Below are 26,279 nucleotides of genomic sequence, written 5' to 3'. Positions count from 1 at the left end.
TTATTTCTTTTTTTTAATTAATCCTGTCCCTCTAAAGAAATTATTGTATTTATGATTTTTTTTTGTTTTTTGCTTTTTCATATAAATTTTAGAATCAGCTTCTCAATTTCTACCTGAAATTTCTGCTAAGATTTTTATTAACATTGCATTTAATCAATCAATTTGGGAAAATTGACAATTTAACAATATTGAATCTTCTAATCTATGACAAGGTATATGTCTTCATTTATTTATCTTTGATTTTGCTCATTAGTGTTTTATAGTTTTTAACACAGAGATCTGTAAGTATGTGTATGGTTTTCTTACATTTCCTGTGGTACTGATAGCACACAGATCTTATACATGTTTTGCCTGATTTATACTTAAGTATTTCATGGTTGTTGGTACTACTGCAAATAACAATTCAAAAATCTTTCAATTTCTAATTATTTATTATTAGTATATAAAAACATCATGTATTTTTATAGATTGGTCTGTAAATTCATCTGCTAGTTTTAACTTTTTTGGCAGAATCTTTAGAATTTTCATTGAAAATATATATATCTCTATGAATAGAGACTGGGTTTATTTCTTTATTTTTTTTTTTTTTCTTTTTTTTTTTTTTTTTTTTTTTTTGAGACAAGAGTCTTGCTCTGTCACCCAGACTGGAATGCAGTGGCACTATCTCGGCTTACTGTGGGTTAAAGCAATTCTCTGCCTCAGCCTCCCGAGTAGCTGAGATTACAGGCACCAGGCACTACGCCCAGCTAATTTTTGTATTTTTAGTAGAGACAGGGTTTCACCATCTTGGACAGGCTTGTCTTGAACTCCTGACCTCATGATCTACCACCTCAGCCTCCCAAAGTGCTAGGATTAAAGGCTTTATTTTTCTAATCCACATCCACATGCCCTTTGTTTTCCTTGCCTTATTGTACTGGCTAGGACCTCCAGCACAAAGTTGAATAGGAGTGATGAGACCAGATATCCTTCCCTTGTTCCCATTTTAGGGGGAAAGAAATCAGTTTTTCACCATTCAGTATGATGTTATGTGTTTTTCAACGCCCTTCATTGAAGATTGAAGGAATTTCATTTAATTCCTAGTTTCCCGAGAGTTATCATTTATGGATAATCAATTCTGTTAAATGCTTTATCTGCATCCATTGAAGTGTTCAGCTTTTTTTCCTTATTTAGTTAATATAGTAAATTACATTGATTGACTTTCTAATGTTAAACCAATTTTGTACTCGTAGGATAACTCTCATTTGGTCATAATATATTATCTCTTAAATATATTGCTTGATTCAATTTGCAAATATTTTTGAGGATATTTACACCTAAGTTCATGAAGAAGTTTAGATTGGAGGGTTTTTATTTTGTTTTGCTTGTTTGTTTTCTGTTTTTGAGACAATTGTCTTACTCTGTTGCCCAGGCTGGAGTGCAGTGGCATGATCATGGCTCACTGCAGCCTCAACTTCCTGAACTGTAGTGATCCTTCTGCCTCAGTCTTGTGAGTAGCTGGGACTACAGGCATGAGCCATTGAATTTGGCCAGATCGTACCTTTTTTTCTTATACTATCTTCATGTGATTATAGTGTCAGAGTAACGCTGCTCTCATAGGAAGAATTGGAAAGTGTCCCTCCCTCTCCTGTTTTCCGGAAGAGCTTGTATAGAATTAGTATCATTTTTTCCTTAAACGTTCAATTGAATTGATCATTGAAGCCTTCCTCTTTTGGAATTTTCTCGATTGGAAGGTTTTAAGTATTCATTTAATTTCTTTAATAGATAGATACATGAATATTTTGCCTACCTATTTTGTTTTAGAGATCCTTGATAGTTTGTGTTTCAAGAAATTTGTTCTTTTTTTTAGATAGAACATTTATAGATAAAAAGTTGCTCATTATATTTGCTTATTACCTGTTTATTGCCTCCAGGATCTGTAGTTGTTTTCCCCTCTTTTATTCCTGATTGTTGGTTGGTTATTTGTGTATTCTCTGTTATTTTTTGATCATATTACCAATTTTATTTATTTATTAAAACCAGCTTATAGTTTCATTGATTTATTCTCTTAGTTTTATGTTTTCAATTTTACCACCTTCTGTTCTTTATTTGCTTGCTTGTTCTTGCTTTAGATTAATGTTGTTTTTCTTGTCAAGTGGAAGATTAGGTCACTGTCTTGATAGCTTTCTTTCTAGTATAACCATAAATACTACCCACTTTTTCTTTCAGCGCTACTGAACTATATCCTACAGTTTTATTGTATTTTTATCATTCAATTCAAAATATTTTCTAATTATTCTTATGATTTCCACTTTGACCTATAGATTATTTAGTGTGTTATTGAATTTCCAAAGGTTTGTGCAGTCTTGCAATATTTTTCTGTTATTGTTTTCTGGTTTAATTCTGTTCTGGTCAGAAATCATACACTATATAATTTATATTCTTTTGAATTGGTTGAAGTTTATTTTATGGCCTATTTTACCTATTTAATAAGTATTAATTACTTATTGTTATATAACAAATCACTCCCAAAACTTAACGGCTTAAAATGAGAACCACTTATTTGCATACAGCTTCAGTGGATCAAAAATATGGGAGTGGCAGGGTGGAGCGGGTAGGAAACAGCAAATACAGAAGCTACTGCGCGGGAGTCGGCCATGGACTGGAAAGAAGTTCTTCGCCAGCGCTTAGCGACACCCAACACCCGTCCAAACAAAAAAAAAAAAAGTGAACAAGAATTAAAAGATGAAGAAATGGATTTATTTACAAAATATTACTCTGAATGGAAAGGAGGTAGAAAAAACACAAATGAATTCTATAAGACCATTCCCCGGTTTTATTATAGGCTGCCTGCTGAAGATGAAGTCTTACTGCAGAAATTAAGAGAGGAATCAAGAGCTGTCTTTCTACAAAGAAAAAGCAGAGAACTGTTAGATAATGAAGAATTACAGAACTTATGGTTTTTGCTGGACAAACACCAGACACCACCTATGATTGGAGAGGAAGTGATGATCAATTATGAAAATTTTTTGAAGGTTGATGAAAAGTCTGGAGCAAAGTGCAACAATTTTTCACAGCAAAAGTCTTCGCTAAACTCCTTCATACAGATTCATATGGAAGAATTTCCATCATGCAGTTCTTTAATTATGTCATGAGAAAAGTTTAACTTCATCAGACAAGAATAGGACTCAGTTTATACGATGTCGCTGGGCAGGGGTACCTTCGGGAATCTGATTTAGAAAACTACATATTGGAACTTATCCCTACATTGCCACAATTAGATGGTCTGGAAAAATCTTTCTACTCCTTTTATGTTTGTACAGCAGTTAGGAAGTTCTTCTTCTTTTTAGATCCTCTAAGAACAGGAAAGATAAAAATTCAAGATATTTTAGCATGCAGCTTCCTAGATGATTTATTGGAGCTAAGGGATGAGGAACTGTCCAAGGAGAGTCAAGAAACAAATTGGTTTTCTGCTCCTTCTGCCCTAAGAGTTTATGGCCAGTACTTGAATCTTGATAAAGATCACAATGGCATGCTCAGTAAAGAAGAACTCTCACGCTATGGAACAGCTACCATGACCAATGTCTTCTTAGACCGTGTTTTCCAGGAGTGTCTCACTTATGATGGAGAAATGGACTATAAGACCTACTTGGACTTTGTCCTTGCATTAGAAAATAGAAAGGAACCTGCAGCTCTACAATATATTTTCAAATTGCTTGATATTGAGAACAAAGGATATCTGAATGTCTTTTCACTTAATTATTTCGTTAGGGCCATACAGGAACTAATGAAAATCCATGGACAAGATCCTGTTTCATTTCAAGATGTCAAGGATGAAATCTTTGACATGGTAAAACAAAAGGATCCTTTGAAAATCTCTCTTCAGGATTTAATCAACATTAATCAAGGAGACACAGTTACCACCATTCTAATTGATTTGAATGGCTTCTGGACTTATGAGAACAGAGAAGCTCTTATTGCAAATGACAGTGAAAACTCTGCAGACCTTGATGATACATGATCTCTGAAAGACTAGATTGTCTTCAGTAAGAGATATTTGAATGCTGCATGTAAAGCCTTTAAAGCAAAATCCTTAGAAATGGTCAAAATAAAACATATATGTCTAGAGAAAAAAAAAAACCTATAGGAGTGGCATAAGGGGTGGCTCTGGCTTAGGATCTCTGATGAGGCTGCAGTTAAGATGTAGGTTAGGGTTGCAGTCATCTGAAAGTTTCGCTGAGGTTGGAGGATTCACCTCCAAGATTACTCACTTGCACAGTTATTGCTAGTAGCAACTTTAGTACCCCCTGGGTCTATTGGCCAGAGGCCTTTGTTCCTTGCCATGTGGATCTCTCCATAGGGGTGAAAGATTTTAATTTTTCCTTCATTTTGAAAGGTTTTTTCCCTTTGTATAGAATTATGGGTTGACAACTTCCCCACTCTACTTGTATTCTAGTATTTTAAAGATATAACTGCATAATATCCTGTCTTGCATAGTTTTTGTTGAGAAGTGTGCTACAATACTTTTCCTCTTTATGTAATATGTTCTTTTTCTTTAGCTGCCGTTAATTTTTGTTTTTATCCTATGCCTCCTCTCTGTGGCAGCCAAACACTGCATTTCATTGTAGTGGGCCTTGTGTGGGAGACAGCTTCTTGTTCCTTTTCCAGTAGTTGGAGATATTACTTGGCATTGGCATAGGATCCTAGCCCCAAGATGGTATCCTACTTCTCTCTCAGGGGGAGGGAAGTTTTTCAATTTACTATTTCCTATCTCACCAACCCTCAGTGTGTTTTGTGATTTGTGCCTTGAGAATGACAGAATTTGTTGCCCCTTCCCAGCAGCATACAGCTTTTGAGCCTTATGAAAGAAGGGCCCATGCAGGCCTTGTGTCTTTTACATGATGGTGGTTACTCCTCTCCTCCAGTCTGGCTTCAATGTGGAAGGCACTTTCTGATCCTGTGCCATGCCCCAATCTTTCTGTCATGAGCACCTGGAGGTGGTACATGAAGAAGAATCTGCCAAGTGTTCTCTCAGATTTTATTTTCAAATATTTTAAACCTGCAGAAAATTTGCAGATATAACATAATGAACATCTGTTTACCCAACATCTGTATTCAAAAATTGTTAATACTTTGCCACATTTTTTATTGCCATCTATTTATCTATATAAGATAGATTATTTTCAAGACTATAATAATTCTTCCCAATTCTTTATAATTTTATTTTACCATTCTACTCTGTAAGAGGTAGAGTATCTCCCTATCCTTTGAATCTGGGTTAGTATTGTGACTTTTCTTAATGAATAGAATGTGGTGGAAGTCACATCCTGGGTCTTGCAAATCTGGATTTTAATAGCCCTATCAACTTCTGCTTTCATTATTGGATCCCTGAGCTGCAGCAAAGAATTCCACGGAGAAAGAGAAACCTTGGGAGATTTTAAGATCACAAGGGGACATCCTTTAAGAAGTCTTAAAGGGTGAAAGACCACAAGAATAGGGGCCCCAATATTCTACTTTTCCTCGTTGAAAAGCTAGATGTGTGAACAAGTCAACCCCAAATACATCCATCTGAGCAAGTCCTGCCAACCCTACATAGAGTAGAGACAGGCCATCCCCAGTGAGGCCTGCAATTCCTGATGCACAGAATTTCAATTATAAAAATTGTTACAGAAATATCTTTACTCCTGTTTTATATTTTGGTTTATTTTCACTGATTACTTGCAGGTTGGTTGTGCTAAATATTAAACAAAGGCATTCCTAAAACAAAGACACTTCTCTCATAACCACATTCTCTTATTATATATCCACTGCCTATATATAAGTCTTTAGCTTAGTATTTAGCATCCTCTTTGTTGTGGTCTCAACATAAATTGTCAATCTATGACCAGTCTGGAAAAGTACTGCCAATTGGTTCAGGGATTATCATTCTAAATCCAACTATGTGTGATGCAAGTACATGCTTTAAAGATAATCAAGTATTATGGGTAGGTATTATTTTACATTAAAAACCTATTAACTTTACTTAAAGCAACGTAAGTGCTCATCAACAGGTGAATGGATAATGGAAATGTGGTACTTATACACAATGGAGTACTGTTCAGCCATAAAAAAACAATGAAATCCTGTCATTTTCATTCCACTATGAATGGAACTGGAGGTCATTATGCTAAGTGAAATAGGCAAGGCACAGGAATACAAACATTGGATTTTCTCACTTATTTTTGGGATCTAAAGATTAAAATAATTGAATTTTTAATTCAAGGGGACAGAGGGTAGAAAAATGGTTACCAGAGGCTGGAAAGTGTAATGAGAAGGTGTTGGGGAGGTGGGAATGGTTAATGGGTACAAAAAAAGTAGTTAGAAAGAATGAAGAAGACCTCATATTTGATAGGATAACATGGTGACTACTGTCAACAATAATTTAATTGTACATTTAAAAATAACTAGATTATAATTGGATTGTTTGTAACACAAAGGATAAATGTTTGAGGGGCTGGATACTCCATTTTACATGATATGATTATTATACATTGCATTCCTGTATCTAAACATCTCATGTAACTCATAAATAAATACACCTACTATGTACCCACAAAAATTTAAATTTAAAAGTTTTAAAAATTATTAACTTTCCTTAATTTATAGAACAAAACCTTTTAAATCACAGTTGGCTAAGAAACTTCAAAAAGCCTCTTAGCCTCCTAGCAAATAATCAGAAATTACATGGCTTATTTGCAGCAGTTAATGTTACCTAGAGTCTGTTTGAGGTATTACTAAAGATTCTTATCATTGATTCTTACTCTCTTGGTCTTATGAGAATAATTATAGTTTCAAAGATTATACATATGTGCATGTAAATTATATTTACATATTCTTTTACTGTACAATTGGTATTTATTTTTTCTTTCCACACAGATAATTATCTGCATATATATAGAGGCCAGAGGGTAGCATCAAGTCATGCTGCTGTTACTTGTAATTGTTTGCTAATTAAAATCATATCTCCTTTAACTTCTTTTTATGGACCTTGCCAAATGTGAAAAGGAGAAACATTGATAATAGAGTTTCTTCTTTCCATATATTTAGGAATATTTGTTTGGCTACTTTCCGTGAAAAAACTATTCTCCAGGCCACTGTAACAAGCCCCCAGATCATATATTACATGTAGAGATTAGATAGGAAATTTAACAAATTAGATTTTATATTTTAAAAAGATGTTATAAATATCAATGTTATATTCAAATGAGAAAAGATATATAGTATGACTCTTTTTATATCAGAAGAATAGATATAGACTCTGCTTCTATTACTTTTAAAATAAAAATACTAGTGGCTATTTTTTTTTAGCATATATAGTGTGTCAGGCATAAGTCTAAGTACTTCTTCTGTCTCTTTTAATGCTTACTCAAAGCCTATGAGATAGGTAGTATTATTTTCTCTGTTTAGAGATGAGGGAGTAAAAACAACAGGTGAAGAAATTCTAGAAGAAATGGTAAAAATTACCAAATGTGAATGATTTTTTGAATATCAATGCCAATATATATGAATTTATCTTATAGCTGATGAAGATATGGATATGAATACATTGACAGGGGTTGTGAAGATGCTTAAAGGTGAGCAAAAATTGCCATGTCAAGATTGATAAAAGCAGTATGCTCCTTTCCACATTTTTCTCCATTTTTGTTCATCCTTGTATTTTATTAATAGGTTACTTTTACCATTTACTAAAATGGTTAAAAATTAAAAGGTACAGAAAGGCTAAAAATAAAATGAAACAATTCCTTATTCCATTTTTCCCCGCCTCCAGTCACACTCCCCTTAACTTTTCACTTAAAAACTTGAATTTTATCATTGGCAACAAACATTGTCAATTGTTTTCCTTGAAGTCTGATGGGTTCACTTTACTGATTTTCAAAAGGTCTTCCATATATCCATATCTGAATAAGTATAGTTTGCCTTTCATTCTTTCAAGTAAAACTGTTATCCATGGAGAAAGCAGCTAGTTCAGCTCATAGCTTAATCACGACATGCTTTTCCCCAAGAAAGCTCTTTTAGTTCTATATGTAGCAGAAGTACTCTCTGTATTTCATCATACAAAATACTCAAAAGACATATAATTATCAAGATATTTTTAAGTAAAATTTATTTATTATTTTAGCACAAAGTCATGGCAGTAAAAAATATAATGACTAGTAGTATTGCTTGGTGCTTCTGCCTTGGTTTGTGATCAGATGCCATCAATTTTACCCACTTTTGTTTTTATATTATCAGTACAAATGTCAACACAATGAAAAAGGCAAATAATGTGTAATTACTGTTATGAAAATAGTTTTGACTTTGTGGGTTCCCTGAAAAGATCTTAGCAATTCCCGATGGTCTGCAGACAACGCTGTAAGATCTGCAGTTCTAGATGTTATCTATTGACACCCTGCTACTGATGATGATGATAGTTTTGCTCCTGATGTAGCTTCCACATCCCTTCCCTTTCTCAAGTTGTTATACATAAAAGATTAGTTTCGCTTCTTCTGTTCATTGAATTAGTAACTTTAAATAATAAACACTAGCCTCTATTTCTTCTTCCATATCCTTTTGACAGTATCTCTTGACTCTCTACCATAGAATCAAAGAATATTAGTGCCTTTAATCCTCTTTAACTTCAATTTCCAGAAATCTGTTGGTTTTACTCTTCCATTGTTTAGGGTATATAATTATATGTATATATCTACAGATATATAATACATAAATAATTTTTTTAAAGTATATGTGTAATTTTAAAGTATATGTATACATATATAATTATTTGTATATATCTACAGATATGTGTATATGTCCATGTAATTATATGTATATATCTGCAGATATGTATATATGTATATGTAATTATATGTATATATCTACAGATATGTGTATATGTGTATTTCTAAAGTTTCTGAGTTTATTAGTGGGCTAGTAATATAGTTACTTCTTTTAGAGTTATGACATCTGTAATACCCAAAGGAGAATGTCCTGATGTCCTGGATTCTTCCTTTTTATCAATATTAATACCTCAATGTCATGCCACATTTTAGTCATGCCACATATCTTTTTCTCCTGGAATTTCTGCTGGAGTTTCTTTTTCCTTTTTTCTTGTCAAATGATGGAACCAATGAGCTGTTGGCCACATTAGTAACATCTTATAGCTTCTTACTCATTCCGCATAATGGATTCTATTCTATTATATTGTCCACAATGATAGTTTATCTGGGAATATAATTCTAGGTTCAAAATTATTTTCCTTCAGAATTTAAAAAAAAACCAGCTTGAATCATTATTTATAAGAATCCAGTGTAGTCAATAAGAAGTTTGATGACAACCTAAGGTATGTTCCTTTGTGTCTCATTGTTATTTTTTTTCTTTCTTTCTTTCTTTTTTTTTTTTTTTTTTGAAACCGAGTTTCACTCATGTTGCCCAGGCAGTGGCGTGATCTTGGCCCACTGCAACCTCCACCTCCCGGGGTCAAGCAATTCTCCTGCCTCAGCCTCCGGAGTAGCTGCATTACAGGCACCCACCAGCACTCCCAGCTAATTTTTGTGTTTTTAGTAGAGATGAGGTTTCACTATGTTGGCCAGGCTCATCTCAAACTCCTGAACTCAGGTGACCTGCCCACCTCAGCCTCCCAAAGTGCTGGGATTACAGACATGAGCCCCTGCACCTGCCTGATTGTTTTTCTTTTCTCTTTGAGGCAAGACTTTTCTCCTTATCTTGGCGATCTGAAATTTTACAATGATGGGTCCAGTTGTGGATCATTTTCATTTTGCTTGGAACTCTGTGGGCTTTCTCAGCTTGCTTGTGTCTCTCTGAAGACCTATTTTTTTTTAAGTCTCACAGCCTTATTTTTAATTTTTTTCCAGAATCTTTAAGTTCTTACTATTAATTTTTAACTTTTAAGGATGCTTCCTTTTTATTCATTTCACATAGTCCCACATTCATGCATTATAAGTATACTATCTTCCAGAATCTCTTTTAGCATATTAGAGATCTTTGTTGGTTTAAATTATCTTTCATTTCCTTAATCATCTATTTATATAGTTAAGAATGAGAGACTGAATAGATCATACCTGGTAACCAATATGAGTTGGTCTTGTTTTTCTATCTGTGGATTGGTTGAGCTCTTAGGTCTCCAGCATAAATAAAAGTCCTGTGTATGAATGAAATGAAAGAAATGTGTTGTGTGCCAAGCTTTGCTGCAGAGAGAGCAGGTGGAGAGGCAACAGTTAGCTCAGAGGTCCTCTAAATGGCAGAATTAGTTGTGCTTTATTCTCAGTCATGAAAACCCACCTTGACAGCTGTGGTTTTCATTCTGTTGCTGGAGGGTTCTCCAGTATTTTGATCAGGGAGTAAATGCTGAACTGCCAGTTTCTCTGTGACTCAGGGATTTTAGAGGAGAGGTTGAGACTGGCTGATACAAATATTCCATAGGCAGACCTTCATTTAACCTCTTTATTTTCAAATTTTACCTTCCTCCTGCCTTTTTAATTTTAAACTTAGTATCTGCCAAAACTGAGCATTGAGCTTTTCTGGTGTTTTTTGTTTGTTTGTTTTTTTCTGGGCAAATTGGCTTCCTTCACATCTTTACTTCTATCTACCTAGTCCTTTGAATAGTCTAGACTGTGCTTTCTTCCACCCTGTTTTATCAATTGTATCTACTTGTTTACTTCTTTGTTGTATGTCTCCCCAACATAGTATATAAACTAGTAGAGACAGAGAATTTCTGTTTTGTTCACTACCATGTCCCTTTGAATTTATTATGAGTTTATTACCTTTTCCCCTTATTTTAATCCATTTCAATTGTTTTAAAGGGGTCTTGGCAAGAAAAGGAGAAAAACGTGTGTTTATTGCAAGCCTTTGGGGTTACTTGTGATAATATTTTTCATGGGAAGAAAAACTCGTGTACTTTTATGTGTTCACCTACATTTTGGCAGAAATCTTTTTTGTTTTTTTGGTTTTGCTAAAAACGTAGAATTTGAAGATACTGGAAATGAAAAAAAGTTTTATACTGCTAATGCGAACTTAGTTACAACCTAAATATCTATGGAAAAATCAACATGTGAAATATTTATTGTTATCAGTTGAATATAGTCAACAATGGTAACGAATATATGAAGTAGTCTCAAATTAAGCCTTTCAGGTAAAATTTTACTGCTTTCAAGTAAAATTTATATGAACTGATTGTCTGTGTTATCATATAATGCCCAACAATTTTTACTGTGTCTTCGGTCTTTTATCATCACACACTGAAGCATAATGAAGGGAATGACTTTTATTTTAATTCTCATTATTCTAATGAACAACTCTCACTGTTTGTTGTTCTTAATGATAGTAAAGCACTGTGTTTTCATACTCCAAAATCGTTAGAAAGATCACAATTTCTTGTTATGTACTTTTCTGTGTCTTCAAAGAAAAAATTGAGATCTGTAACCTGGACAATTTCCTGGAAGATATGGGGATTGAGCTTACATATGAGGAACACAGAGAGCTAGTAAATCGTCTCCCAACCAGTGGTGAGCATTTCAATTATTTTGGTGCCTTTCAAGGAGGGTATTGAGTTTAATTATAAGAAATACTGATACTGTACTTTTAATTACTATGAGTACACAGAAATATCCAGTACTAAAGAAGGGGATATGTTTGCACATGTACATTTATTATTACTATTATGATTTTTTTTTGAAATGGACATTAAGATTTTAAATGAATATTAACATTGTTATACTGAAAGTATTGGGACCCTAAATATCACTGACTAAACTATATAGTCTCAGAAACATCATTAAGGTGATTGGAAAGCCAAATATAGGCAGACCAAAGAAGAAATTTGGGGAATATAGGTGAGGGAGGCAAAGATGAAGAATGAAAAAAGAAAAATAAGTTTAAGTTCCGTTTTACAAGTTATTAAGAGGAGCCTAAGGCAGTGTCATGAAATTCTAATGTATTTAGGTTAATCTGTCATAGTAATAAAGGTGGCTTTCATTTACACAATGCTTACTATGTAGTAGAGACTATGTTTACTTCACAATATAATCCAAGAATAAATGAATATACATAATGTCTAAAATAAATATTATTTTCTTCCTACATATTGAATCATCAATGTCAGAATATAGATGTGAAAAAAGTTAATGAATTGCTGCTCCAATAGAGTGGTGGATGATTATAGCTACACACTAGTTTTTGTATTAGTCCATTCTTGCATTTTTATAAAGAAATACCTGAGACTGGGTGATTTATTAAAAAAAAAAAAAGAGATTAATTGGTTTACACTTCCATAGGATGTACAGGAAGCATGATCTGTTCAACTCCTGGGGAGGCCTCAGGAAACTTATAATCATGGCAGAAGGTGAAGGGGAAGCAGGCATGTCACATGGCCAAAGCAGGATCAAGGGGGTGGGGAGGTGTTACACTTTTAAACAACCAGATTTCCTGAGAACATTCACTATCACAAGAACAGCATGAAGGGGATGGTGGTAAACCATGCATGAGAATCTACCCTCATGATTCAATCACTTCCCACCAGGCCCTACCTCCAATACTGGGGATTACAATTTGACATGAAATTTGGGTGGGGCCACATATCAGTGTTTAATGAGAAAGAAATAGGTCTAATTCTTGCTCATTTGCTCATTTATTCATTTAGCAAATACTTATTGAGGACCTGATGAATCAGGCCTGTTCCTGCCATCAAGGAATTGTATAGTTCCTTTGTGGGGAGTGGGAAATATACAAAGACAATTGGAAAGTAAAATGTTAAAAGTGCCACAATTATTGAGAGTAAGTAGACAATAAATACTTGTGGAATGATGGGAGGGGGAAAGTAGAAGGAAGGAAATAATGGTTACTTTCAGGTTACTGGAAGTAGTTAAATCTGATGAGGTGATTTAAAAAAAAAAAAAGAGCTGCTGCTACAAAAGTGGGCAAGGCAGTATCATACAGTAACTTTATCCTACATGTCATAGTAAGATAAAGAACCATTATTCCAAGAATAAATGAATGTGCATAATGTCTAAAATAAATATTATTTTACTTGTTTGAGCCATTGAAGATTTTCTTCTTTGAGAGTGACATCATATTTTGTCCTTTAAACTTTTTAGAGGCTTCAGGATAAATTTCATACATTTTGCTCAGAAAAATAACAAACAAGGAAAACCCTTATTGATCTTCTCTTAGCTGTATGTCCACCTCATTTCTCTCTCTCTCCTACCATACACTTCCAAGTCAGTGATCAAAATGAACTGGGCAGCTTGTTGAAAAAAATTCAAACATAGAAATATATTCACACCCACACACTTCAGATAATCATGTGATTTTTGTATTAAACATTGCTTATGTGGTGTATCACATTTATTGACTTGTGTATGTTAAGCTATCCCTGCATCCCTGCTATGAAACTCACTTGATCATGGTGGGTTATTTTTTGATATGTTATTGGATTCAGTTAGCTAGTATTTTGTTAAGGATTTTAGCATCTATCTTGATCAAGGATATTGGTCTTGTAGTTTTCTTTTTTTGGTTATATTCTTTCCTGGTTTTGGTATTAGGGTGATACTGGCTTCATAGAAAGAATTAGGGAAGGTTCCTTCTTTCTCTGTCTTGAGGAATAATGTCAAAAGTATTGGTACCAATTATTCTTTGAGTGTCTGGTAAAATACTGCTATGAATCCCTCTGGTCCTAGACTTTTTTTGTTGGTAATATTTAATTACCATTTCGATCTTGCAGCTTGTTATTGGTCCGTTCAGGGTATTTAAGTCTTCCTGATTTAAGCTAGGAGGGTCATATTTTTCCAGGAATTTATCCATCTCTTCTAGGTTTTCTAATTTATGGGTGTAAAGGTGTTCATAGGAGCCTTGAATGATCTTTTGTATTTCAGTGCTGTCAGTAGTAATATCTCCTGTTTCATTTCTTTGTGAGGTTATTTGGATTTTCTCTCTTCTTTTCTTGGTTAATCTTGCCAATGGTCTATAAATTGTATTTATCTTTTCGAAGAACCAGCTTTTTGTTTCATTTACCTTTTGTAATTTTTTTTTTGTTTCAATTTCATTTAATTCCAGTCTGAGGTTGGTTATTTCCTTTCTTCTGCTGGGTTTGTTTGGGTTTGGTTTGTTCTTGCTTCTCTAGTTCTTTTAGGTGTGACCTTAAATGTTAGTTTGTGCTCTTTCAGTCTTTTTGACTTAGGCATTTATGTTATTCGAGTCCAATAGTACCGAATATTAAATGCGTTTAATAAAGAGATCTTCCAAACAGGCTTTGTGTGGGCAACAAAGCCATTTTATTTCTGGCTTGGGTACAAGCAGGACTAATTCAAGAAAGGACAGGCAAATGGGGTAAGGTGGGAATTGGCTTTATAGGTTGGGGTAGTGTTTTTGGGGGCGGGGGTGTTGAACAGTAAGATCAGTTACAGTGGTGGGGGGTAGGGAAAAGGAGTATACATGACCACAAGTTCAGTTACAGTGGTGGGTGGGGGTGAGGCAAAGGTATTCACATTATCATAAGAACAGTTAAGATGGCAGGGTTGGGTGAGAGGATTCACATTATCATAAGAACAGTTAAGGTGGCAGGGTTGGGTGAAAGGCTTGTTAGGGAAGCTCTGCTGGGCGATCAGGGACAATGGCAAATGCCAGCGAGGGGTAGGAGATGATCAGCTGAGGCAAGCAGGACTTCAGACTTTCAGGCTCCAGGCTTACATATGGAGAACTGACAGTTTAGAGCTATGAGCTTTCCTCTTAGCACTGCCTTCACTGTATTTCAGAGGTTTGGATAGGTTGGGTCATTATTGTCATTCAGTTCAAAGGAATTTTTTATTTCCATCTTGATTTTGTTTTTGACACCATGCTTATTCAGGAGCAGGTTATTTAATTTCCATGTATTTTCATGGTTTTGAAGGTCCCTTTTGGAGTTGATTTTCAGTTTTATTCCACTGTGCTCTGAGAGAGTGCATAATATAATTTCAATTTTCTTAAATTTATTGAAGCTCATTTTGTGGCCTGTCATATGGCCTATCTTGGAGAAAATTCCGTGTGCTGTTGTATTCTGTGGTTGTTGGATGAAATGTTCTGTATATATCTGTTAAGTCCATTTGTTCCAAGGTATAGAGTCAATTTATTGTATCTTTGTTGACTTTCTGTCTTGATGACCTGTCTAGTGCTGTCAGTGTAGTATTGAAGTCCCCCACTATTATTGTGTTGCTGTCTATCTCATTTCTTAGGTCTATTAGTAATTGTTTTATAAATTTATAAAACTGCTCCACTGCTAGGTGCATATTAGGATTGTGATATTTTCCTGTTGTACAAGGCCTTTTACCATTGTATACTATCCCTCTTTGTCTTTTTTAACCACTGTTGCTATAAGGTTTGTTTTGTCTGAGATAAAAATAGCTACCCCCTGCTCACTTTTGGTGTCCATTTGCATGAAATGTCTTTTTCTGCCCCTTTTAAGTTTATGTGAGTCATTATGTGTTAGTCAATCCTTTGAAGGCAGCAGATACTTGGTTGTTGAGTTCTTATCCATTCTGTGGTTCTGTATCTTTTAAGTGAAGCATTCAGGCCGTTTACATTCAATGTTAATATTGAAATGTGAGGTACTGTTGCTTTCATCATGCTTCTTGTTGCTTGTGTACTTTGGGCTTTTTTGTCTTTTGTTTTTGCTTTTTAACTTGTATTTTTGTTTTGTAGGTCCTATGTGATTTATGTTTTAAGGAGATTCTGTTTTGATGATTTTTTTTCATGATTTGTTTTAAGATTTAGAGCTCCTTTTAGCATTTCCTGTAGTGGTGGTTTGGTAATGGCAAATTCTCTCAGCATTTGTTTGTCTGAAAATGACTGTATCTTTCCTTCATATATGATACTTAGTTTCACTGGATTCAGAATTCTTGGCTGATAATTGTTTTGTTTGAGGAGGCTGAAGATAGGTCCTTTCTAGTTAATAGGGTTTCTGCTGAGATATCTGCTATTAATCTGGCAGGTTTTCTTTTATTGGTTACCTGGTGCTTAGGTCTCACAGCTCTTAAGAGTCTTTCCTTTGTCTTAACTTTGGATAACCTGATGACAATATGCCTAGGCAAAGATCTTTTTGTGATGATTTTCCCAGGTGTTCTTTATGCTTCTTGTATTTGGCTGTCTAGGTGTCTCACAAGGCTGGGAAGTTTTCCTTGATTATTCCCCCAAATATGTTTTCCAGGCTTTTAGAATTCTCTTCTTCCTCAGGTAGGTGCACCAATTATTCTTACATTTGGTTGTTTAACATAATCCCAGACTTCTTGGAGGCTTTGTTCATATTTTTTTATTCTTTATTCTTTGTCTTTGTTGGATTGGGTTAATTCCCACTCTGTTGGTGGGAATGTAAATTAGTATAGCCATTAAGGCAAACAGTATAGAGATAGCTCAAAAATTAAAAATAGAACTACTATATAATCCAAAAATTCTACTACTGGATTTATATATATATATATAAATGTGTGTGTGTGTGTGTGTGTGTGTGTGTGTGTGCGTATAATCATGTCAAAGAGGTATCAACATTCCCATGTCCATTGCATTATTATTCACAATAGTTAAAATATGGAATCGACCTGAGTGTTCATCAACAAATGGATAATGTTATATATGTGCATAGTGGAATGCTATTCAGCCTTTTAAAAGAAGGAAATTCTGCCATTTGCTATAATGTAGATGATCCTGGAGGACATTTATATTAATGAAATAAGCTAGTCACAGAAAGATAACTACTACTTGATTGCACTTATATGTGGAATTTTAAAGAGTTGGACTGATACAAACAGAGAGTAAAACAGTGATTATCAGAGGCTGGTGGGTGCAGAAAATGGCGGGGGGGGTGATTGTTCCACAGATGGAAGATTTCAGTTAGACACGAGGAATCAGTTGAAGACACCTATTGTTAATCATGGTGACTATAGTTAATAACCATGTATTATAAGCTTGAAAATTGCTAAAAGAGTAGACTTTGTGTTCACACTCCAAAAAATGACAAGTATGTGAAGCAATGCATAAGTTAGTTTGATTTAGCCATTCCACAATGTATGCTTATATTAAACATGTTACACACCATAAATATATATAATTTTTGTCAATTAACAAATAAGTTTTAAAAGACTTGCTCTTTATACAAATTTTTATAATTTTGTGTTATAGTGCCTTTTGTGTGACTTCCCATATTATTAATGCTTTTGTTTAAAACCTCGTATCTTTTCTCATAGCTGATGGGAAGATAAGTCAACTTAAACTGATGGATACCATAAAGACTCTTAAAGGTGAGTAATAAGACATAAACTAAAATGTTTAGCCTTCACAATAGTACTTTAATAAAGCTATTAAGTGTTTGTGCTTGTTTACAAAAATACATGTTCATAATACCCAATACTTGTAGAAAACCAAGGAAGCATAAAAAGGGCAAAAAAATCACCCCTAGTTTACAATCAAAGACAAAGTTTACTGATGTCTATATTTTGGTACATTTCTTTTAATTCTCTTTTATATTTTGCATTGAAATTCTTGGTTTTGATTTTTAGTCTTTATATTATTTCATGACTAAAAAATGCTAATCATATTTTATTGATTGATAATTTGTATCCACTGATATTGAATTTGTTTCATGGACAAAAAATTACTGTACTACTGTAACATTCAACAACTTCTATGATCTATTTATATATTTTTTCTAAATAATGTAATTTACTCTGGCTTTTTTTTTTACTTTTATACAGCTTTATTGAGATATAATTTATGTACCATGCAATCAACCCATTTAAAGTATACAATTTTAGAATATTCAGAGTCATGCAACCATCACCACAGTCTAAGTTAGAATGTTTTTATCACCCCAAAAGGAAACTCTAGACCCATTACTTTCCTCACTTTTCATCCTACCTCCTGCCCTAGGCAACCATTAATCTACTTTTGTTTCAATAGATCTACCTGTTCTGGATATTTCATAGGATAGAATCAGACAATATATGGTCTATTGTGACTGGCTTACTTTTAATTTTTGCATTGCTTTTCTAAAACTTTTAGAGATGCTTATAAGATTCACCTTAGATCTGTTACAAAGATGAACTATACCAATATATTTTCTAATGTAGAAACACCCTCACATTCTTGAAATGACTTCCTTTAATTAAATACTAGGTTGTCTTTACTAATAATTTATTTCAATTTTTACACCAATATTGTGCTGCAGATTTTCTTCTGTGCTTTTTGTGTACTACTTCATAGAATAAATTTAGAAGCTTTCCTTCTTCACTTAGCCTCTGGAGCAATTTAAATGGCATTAAATTTATCCCCTATGAAATTGCCTGGATAGAGTCCATTTTAGAAAATTAGATCTTTGACAACTTTATTTCTTCTATGTGAATTGGTCTTTCAAATTTTTCTCCCTGTTCTGGAATCTGTTTCAATAAATTTTATTCTCCTAGAAAACCATCCACTTTTAAATATTTTGGATATGTTTGCATAGGATTTTGGAAACCAGGCTCATAGGATTGGATTCATTTAATTTCATCTGCCATTGTGGTTATTTTCTTTCTCGTTTTTAATTTTATATATTTGTGTCTTCTCCCTTTTTCTTGCATAGTTAGCTGGCATTTATCCCGTGTAATATTTATTTTTTAAGACCCATCTCTTGGATATATATACATCATTGCCATTTTTCAGTTTTCTAATTTATTGACTTTTTTTTTATTATACTTTAAGTTCTGGGGTACATGTGCAGACCTTGCAGTATTGTTGCATAGGTACATGCATGACATGGTGGTTTGCTTTCTCCCTCCCCACCGTCACCTACATCAGGCATTTCTCCCAATGTTATCCATCCCCAACTTCCCCACCCACCGCTGTCCCTCCCCTAGCTCCCCACCCCCCAACAGACCCCAGTACATGACATTCCCCTCCCTGTGCCCATGTGTTGTCGTTGTTCAACACCCACCTATGAGTGAGAACATGTGGTGTTTGGTTTTCTGTTCTTGTGTCAGCTTGCTGAGAATGATGGTTTCCAGATTCGTCCATGTCCCTACAAAGGATGTGAACTCATGGCTTTTTTATGGTTGCATAGTATTCCATGGTATGTATGTGCCATATTTTCTTTGTCCAGTCTATCATTGATGGGTATTTTGCTCTTTTAAACAGTGCCGTAATGAACATATGTATGCATGTGTCTTTATAATAATAGAACAATTTATAATCCTTTGGGTATATACCTAGTAATGGGATTGCTGAGTCAAATGGAATTTCTATTTCTAGATCCTTGAGGAATCGCCACACTTTCCTACACAATGGCTGAACTAATTTACACTCCCACCAACAGTGTAAAAGTGTTCCTATTTCTCCACATCCTCTCCAGCATCTGTTGTCTCTAGATTTTTTAATGATCACCATTCTGACTGGCATGAGATTGTATCTCAATGAGGTTTTGATTTGCATTTAACTAATGAAAAGTGATAATGAGCATTTTTTCATATGTTTGTTGGCCTCTAAATGTCTTCTTTTGAAAAGTGCCTGTTCATATCCTTCGACCACTTTTGAGGGTTTGTTTGCTTTTTTCTTGTACTTCTGCTGTAGTTCTTTGTAGATTCTGGATATTAACCCTTTTTTAGATGGGTAGATTGCAAAAATTTTTTCCCATTCTGTTGGTTGCTGGTTCACTCTGAGGATTGTTTCTTTTGCTGTGCAGAAACTTTTAAGATTAATTAGATCCCATTTGTCTATTTTGGCTTTCGTTGCCTTTGCTTTTGGTGTTTCCGTCATGAAGTCCTTGCCTATGCCTATGTCCTGAATGGTTTTGCCTAGGCTTTCTTCTAGGGTTTTTATGATGTTAGGTCTTATGATTAAATCTTTAATATATCTAGAGTTAATTTTAGTGTAAAACATAAGGAAGGGGTCCAGTTTCAGCTTTCTGCACATGGCTAGCCAGTTTTCCCAACACCATTTATTAAACAGGGAATCCATTCTCCATTGCTTGGATTTCTCAGGTTTGTCAAAGATCAGATGGTTGTAGTTGTGTGGCTTTACTTCTGAGGCCTCTGTTCTTTTCCATTGTTCTATATCTCTGTTTTGGTACCAATTCCATGTTGTTTTGATTACTGTTGCCTTGTAGTATAGTTTGTAGTTAGGTAGCGTGATGCCTCCAGCTTTGCTCTTTTTGCTTAGGTTTGTCTCGGCTATGTGGGCTCTCTTTTGGTTCCATATGAAGTTTAACGTGTTTTTTTTCCAGTTCTGTGAAGAGGGTCAAAGGTAGCTTGATGGGGATAGCATTGAATCTATAAATTACTTTGGCCAGCATGGCCATTTTCACAATATTGATTCTTCCTAACCATGAGCATGGAATGTTTTTCCATCTGTGTCCTTTCTTATTTCCTTGAGCAGTGGTTTGTAGTTCACCTTGAAGAGGGCCTTCACATCTTTTGTTAGTTGTATTCCTAGGTATTTTATTCTCTTTGCAGCTATTGTGAATGAGAGTTCACTCATGATTTGGCTCTCTGTTTGTCACTGGTGTATAGGAATGCTTGTGATTTATGCACATTGATTTTATATCCTGAGACTTTGCTGTAGTTGCTTATCAGTTTCAGGAGATTTTGGGCTGAGATAATGGGGTCTTCTAAATATACAGTCATATCATCTGCAAATAGAGACAATTTGACTGCCTCCTTTCCTAATTGAATACACTTTATTTCTTTTTCTTGCCTGATTGTTCTGGCTAGAACTACTAATACTATATTGAATAGGAGTGGTGAGAGAGAGCATCCTTGTGCTAGTTTTCAAAGGGAACGCTTCCAGTTTTTGCCTATTCAGTATGATATTAGCTGTGGGTTTGTTGTAAATAGCTTTTATTATTTTGATATAAATTCCATTGATACCTAGTTTATTGAGAGTTTTTAGCATAAAGGACTGTTGAATTTTGTCGAAGGCCTTCTCTGCATCTGTTGATATGATCATGTGGTTTTTGTCTTTCGTTCTGTTTATGTGATGGATTACATTTATAGATTTGCATATGTAGAACCAGCCTTGCATCCCTGGGATGAAGCCTACCTGATCATGATGGATAAGCTTTTTGATGCACTGTTGCATTTGGTTTGCCAGTATTTTATTGAAGATTTTTGCATCAGTGTTCATCATGGATATTGGCCTGAAGTTTTCTTTTTTAGTTGTCTCTTTGCCAGGTTTTGGTATCAGGATGATGTTGGTCTCATGAAATGAGTTAGGGAGGATTCCTTCTTTTTGTATTGTTTGGAATAGTTTCAGAAGGAATGGTACTAGCTCCTCTTTATGCACCTGGTAGAATTCGGCTGTAAACCCATCAGGACCTGGACTTTTTTTGTTTGGTAGGCTATTAATTGCTGCCTTGACTTCAGACCTTGTTATTGGTCTATTCAGGGATTCAGCTTCTTCCTGGTTTAGGCTTGGGAGGGTGCAAGTGTCCAGGAATTTATCCATTTCTTTCAGGTTTACTGGTTTATGTGCATAGAGTTGTTTTTAGTAATCTCTGATGGTAGTTTGTATTTCTGTGGAATTGGTGGTGATATTCCCTTTATCATTTTTTAATGCATCTATTTGATTATTCTCTCTTTTCTTTTTTATTAGTCTGGCTATCAGTCTGTCTATTTTGTTGATCTTTTCAAAAAACCAGCTCCTGGATTTATTGAATTTTTGAAGGGTTTTTTTGTGCCTCTATCTCCTTCAGTTCTGCTCTGATCATAGTTATTTCTTATCTTCTGCTAGCTTTTGAATTTCTTTGATCTTGCTCTTCTAGCTCTTTCAATTTTGGTGATAGGGTATTGATTGTAGATCTTTCCTCATTTCTCCTCATTTCTCATGTGGGCATTCATTGCTATAAATTTCCCTGTAGACACTGCTTTAAATGTGTCCCAGAGATTCTGGTACGTTTTGTCTTCGTTTTCAATGGTTTGAAGAGCATCTTTATTTTTGCCTTCATTTCATTGTCTATCCAGTCATGATTCAGGAGCAAATTGTTCAGTTTCCATGTAGTTGTGTGGTTTTGGGTGAGTTTCTTAATCCTGAGTTCTAATTTGATTGCACTGTGGTCTGAGAAACTGTTTGTTATGATTTCCGGAGTGATTTGCTGAGGAGTGATTTACTTCCAATTATGTGGTCAAGTTTAGAGTAAGTGTGATTTGTTGCAGAGAAGAATGTATATTCTGTGGATTTAGGGTGGAAAGTTCTGCAGATGTCTATTAGGTCCACTTGGTCCAGATCTGCGTTCAAGTCCTGGATGTCCTTGTTGATTTTCTGTCTCGTTGATCTGTCATATTGACAGTGGAGTGTTAAAATCTCCCACTATTATTGTGTGGAAGTCTAAGTCTTTTTGTAGGTCATTAATAACTTGCGTTATGTATCTGAGTCCTCCTGTATTGGATGCATATATATTTAAAATAGCTCTTCCTGTTGCATTGATTGTTTTACCATTATGTAATGACCCTCTTTGTCTCTTTTGATCTTTGTTGGTTTAAAGTCCATCTTATCAGAGACTAGGATTGCAACCCCTGCTTTCGTTTGCTCTCCATTTGCTTGGTAATTCTTCTTCCATACCTTTATTTTGAGTCTATGTGTGTCTTTGTATGTGGGTTGGGTCTCCTGAATACAGCACACTGATGGGTCTTGACTTTTTGTCCAGCTTGCCAGTATGTGTTTTGTGATTGGGGCATTTAGGCCATTTACATGTAATGTTAATATTGTTATAAGTGAGTTTGATCCTGCCATTTTGTTACTGGCTGGGTTTTTTGCCTGTTAGTTGATGCAGTTTCTTCATTGTGTCATTGGTCTTTACCATTTGGTACGTTTTTGCAATGGCTGGTATTGGTTGTTCCTTTCCATATTTAGTGTTTCCTTCAGAAGCTCTTGTAAGGCAGGTCTAGTGGTGATGAAAACTCTCAGCAATTGCTTGTCCATAAAGGATTTTATTTCTCCTACACTTATGAAGCTTAGTTTGACTGGATATGAAATTCTGGGTTGAAAATTCTTTTCTTTTAGGATGTTGAATATTGGCCTCCGCTCTCTTCTGGCTTGTAAGGTTTCTGCTGAGATATCTGCTGTGAGTCTGATGGGCTTCCCTTTGTGGATGACCCAATCTTCTCTCTGGCTGCCCTTTGCATTTTTTCCTTCGTTTCAACCCTGGTGAATCTGACAATTATGTGCCTTGGGTTGCTTTTCTTGAAGAATATCTTTGTGGTGTTCTCTGTATTTCCTGGATTTGAATATTGGCCTGCCTTGCTAGGTTGGGAAAGTTCTCCCAGATAATATCCTGAAGAGCATTTTCCAGCTTGAATTCATTCTCCCCATCGCATTCAAGTACACCGATTGAGCATAGGTCAGGTCTTTTCATATAATCCCATATTTCTTGGAGGCTTTTTTCATTTCTTTTCACTCTCTTTTCTCTAATCTTGCCTTCTCATTTTATTCATTTAGTTGATCTTCAATCTCTAATATCCTTTCTTCTGCTTGATCGATTTGGCTATTGAAACTTGTGTATGCTTCACGAAGTTCTCATGCTGTATTTTTCAGTTCCATTAAGTCGTTTATATTCTTCTCTAAGCTGATTATTCTAGTTAGCATTTCGTCTAACCTTTTTTCAAGGTTTTTAGTTTCTTTGCATTGGGTTAGAACATGCTCCTTTAGCTCAGAGAAGTTTGTTATTACCCACCTTCTGAAGCATGTTTCTGTCAATTCGTCAAACTCATTTTCCATCCTGTTTTGTTCCCTTGCTGGTTAGGAGTTGTGATCCCTTGGTGGAGGAGAGGCCTTCTGATCTTTGATGGTTTCATCCTTTTTGTGCTGGTTTCTTCCCATCTTCATGGATTTATCTACCTTTGATCTTTGAAGTTGGTGATTTTGGATGGAGTCTCTGAGTGGATATCCTTTCTGTTGATGTTGAAGCTTTCTTTTTGTTTTTTAGTTTTCCTCCTAACAGGTCCCTCTGCTGTAGGACTGCTGGAGGTCCACTCTAGACCTTGCTTGCCTGGGAATAACCCATGGGGTTTGCAGAACAGCAAGGATTGCTGCCTGATCTTTCCTCTGGTAGCTTCATCCCAAATGGGTACTCACCAGGTGTCAGCCAGGGCTGTCCTGTATGAGGCATCTTTTTGGTTATACAGGGGTCAGTGAGCCACTTGAGGAGGCAGTCTGTCCCTTGTCTGCCTTTAGAGGCACTACTGGGCTGTCATGGACTCAGTCCAGCTGTTGTGTAAACTTCCTCTGGCTTTTATTTACACAGGTAGTTTTAGAACTGCCTCAGCAATGGTGGACACCCTTTCCCCCACCAAGCTTGATTGTCCCAGGTTAAGCTCGAACTGATGTGCTGGCTGCAAAACTCTCAAGTGAGAGGGCTTCAGTTTGCTGGTCTTTGTGGAGATGTAACCCACCCAGCCATGTCACCTATCTCTCTACTTTCAGCTCCCTCTCTTTCTGGAGAGCAGGTAGCTCCATCCCACACATGCTCTTGGTGCTAGTCAAAATGTCTGCCCAGATCTGTGCTAACAACCCACGGTGCCAGCCAGAGCTGCTGCTCAGATCTGTGCTGTTAGCTTGTGGCACTTTTCAGCCCGGCAGGGATCTCCTGGTCTGTGGGTTGCAGAAGCCATGGGAGAAGCACGGTATCTGAACTAGAGTGCTCAGGGGGTAGGGGATAAGTCCCTGATCCTCCAGTTGGTTGCACTTCCTGTGTGTGGCAGTACCCCACCCTGCCTTGGTTTTCCCTCCTTGGGCTACACCAATTGTCCAACCACTCCTATTGAAATGAACCTCGTACCTTGGTTGGAAACACGGAGATCACTCACCTTCTGCATCTCTCTTGCTATGGACTGTGCTCTGGAGCTGTTCCTATTCAGCTATCTTGGCAGAATCCCCTTACTCTGGCTTTCTTAAAGTGGTCATATTTTTGACCTACACAGAGATATTGCTGTGGTAAATCAGCAGTATTTAAGTTACTTTAGTAACCAAATAAATAAGTAGAAATCTAGAAGGGTTGGATGAAGTAGAAGAGAACAAATACTATTTCTGGTATAGATAGTAAGTAGTGGCTCAAATAATTGACTTATTATCTACCGGTGAAATTTAGTGTGGGACAATTACCAACTTCACATTTAAAAAATTTGGTTTAGGCTAGTCATCAGAGGTATAATTTTAATTCTTGAACAATGATTAATGATATCAGGTTCTATGGCTAATTTTGCTATTTATTTTATATGTATTTTTAAATAAATTTAATATGTATTTTAAAACAAATTGAATCATGCAAGTTTTCTTGAAAGCACAACATTCACAGAGTGCTTTTATCTCACAGATGTTATATTATATATATATGTGTACACATAGATAAACATATTTTTTTCTCTAATTTGTCTCATCTTTCTTAAGGAGACAAGATTAATACTAAAAAGCCTAACAATATTCAGAAGAAGTTGGGATTGGAACTCACAAATAAGGAGTCTTGGAATCTACAAGAACATTTACCAGTTGATGGTAAACATTTCTGGCATTGCTGATATTTTTAGAGGAACTTATTTTATCTATGAGAATTAGTTAAATGATACCTATATTGCCATATTGCAGCTTTGAAATGTATTCAGAAATGTTAACTCTTAAATATGTTTAAATATTGTCTTCTGTTATAATTCTTTGGTGTAATTGGTAGGCGTAAGCAATATCTGAGAGTGTCTCTACTATGAGTGACTTAACTTAGTGGAAGAAAACAGATAAAGGAAAATACAAAGGTAAATGAGGAGATATAGAAGGAAAGAGAAGGCCTGAAAGTAAGATACCAAGAAATGGAGAATAAGGCCAGGAAGAGGTTAGACAATTAGAGTTTCAACAGTTCTTAGACCAGAAATGAGGGCAGGCTGAACATCACCCATAAGTGTGATCTGATTCTTTTTTTTTTTTTTCCTTAGCTTTTATTTTAAATTCGAGGGTTCATGTGCAGTTTTGCTACATAGGTAAACCTATGCCATGGTGGTTTGCTGCACAACTCGACCTATCACCTAGATATTAAGCCCAGTATCCATTAGCTATTCTTCCTGATGCTTTCCACCTTATCTCCAATGGCAGGTCCCAGTGTGTGTTGTTCCCCCCATCTATCCATGTGTCTCATTGTTCAACTACCAATCATAAATGAGAACATGTGGTGTTTGATTTTCTGTTCCTGCATTAGTTTGCTGAGGATAATGGCTTTCAGCTTCATCCATGTCTCTGTAAAAGACATGCTCTCATTCCTGTTTGTGGCTGCATAATATTCCATGGTGTATATGTAGATC

General features: G+C 35.4%; 1 protein-coding gene and 1 pseudogene across 2 annotated transcripts in view; both read left to right on the top strand.

The window, feature by feature from the left end:
- EFCAB13 (EF-hand calcium binding domain 13) overlaps positions 1-26,279 on the top strand; it is a 237,660-nt gene that overhangs the window by 158,424 nt on the left and 52,957 nt on the right. The window contains exons 37-40 of the mRNA XM_032265955.1: positions 7,536-7,589; positions 11,415-11,516; positions 17,220-17,273; positions 25,384-25,488. Coding sequence (XP_032121846.1) covers positions 7,536-7,589; positions 11,415-11,516; positions 17,220-17,273; positions 25,384-25,488 — 315 coding nt within the window. The remainder of the gene's footprint in view (positions 1-7,535; positions 7,590-11,414; positions 11,517-17,219; positions 17,274-25,383; positions 25,489-26,279) is intronic.
- Positions 2,581-4,116, top strand: LOC116541641 (annotated as a pseudogene). Its single transcript, XR_004264880.1, has one exon. The product of XR_004264880.1 is annotated as a serine/threonine-protein phosphatase 2A regulatory subunit B'' subunit gamma pseudogene (transcript).

Source organism: Sapajus apella, unplaced genomic scaffold, assembly GCF_009761245.1.
Source record: "Sapajus apella isolate SASKATOON/1434 unplaced genomic scaffold, GSC_monkey_1.0 scaffold153, whole genome shotgun sequence".
In the NCBI taxonomy this organism is placed as follows: Eukaryota; Metazoa; Chordata; class Mammalia; order Primates; family Cebidae; genus Sapajus; species Sapajus apella.
The sequence above is the reverse complement of the archived record's forward strand: the minus strand, read 5'-3'. Positions and strand labels throughout refer to the sequence as shown.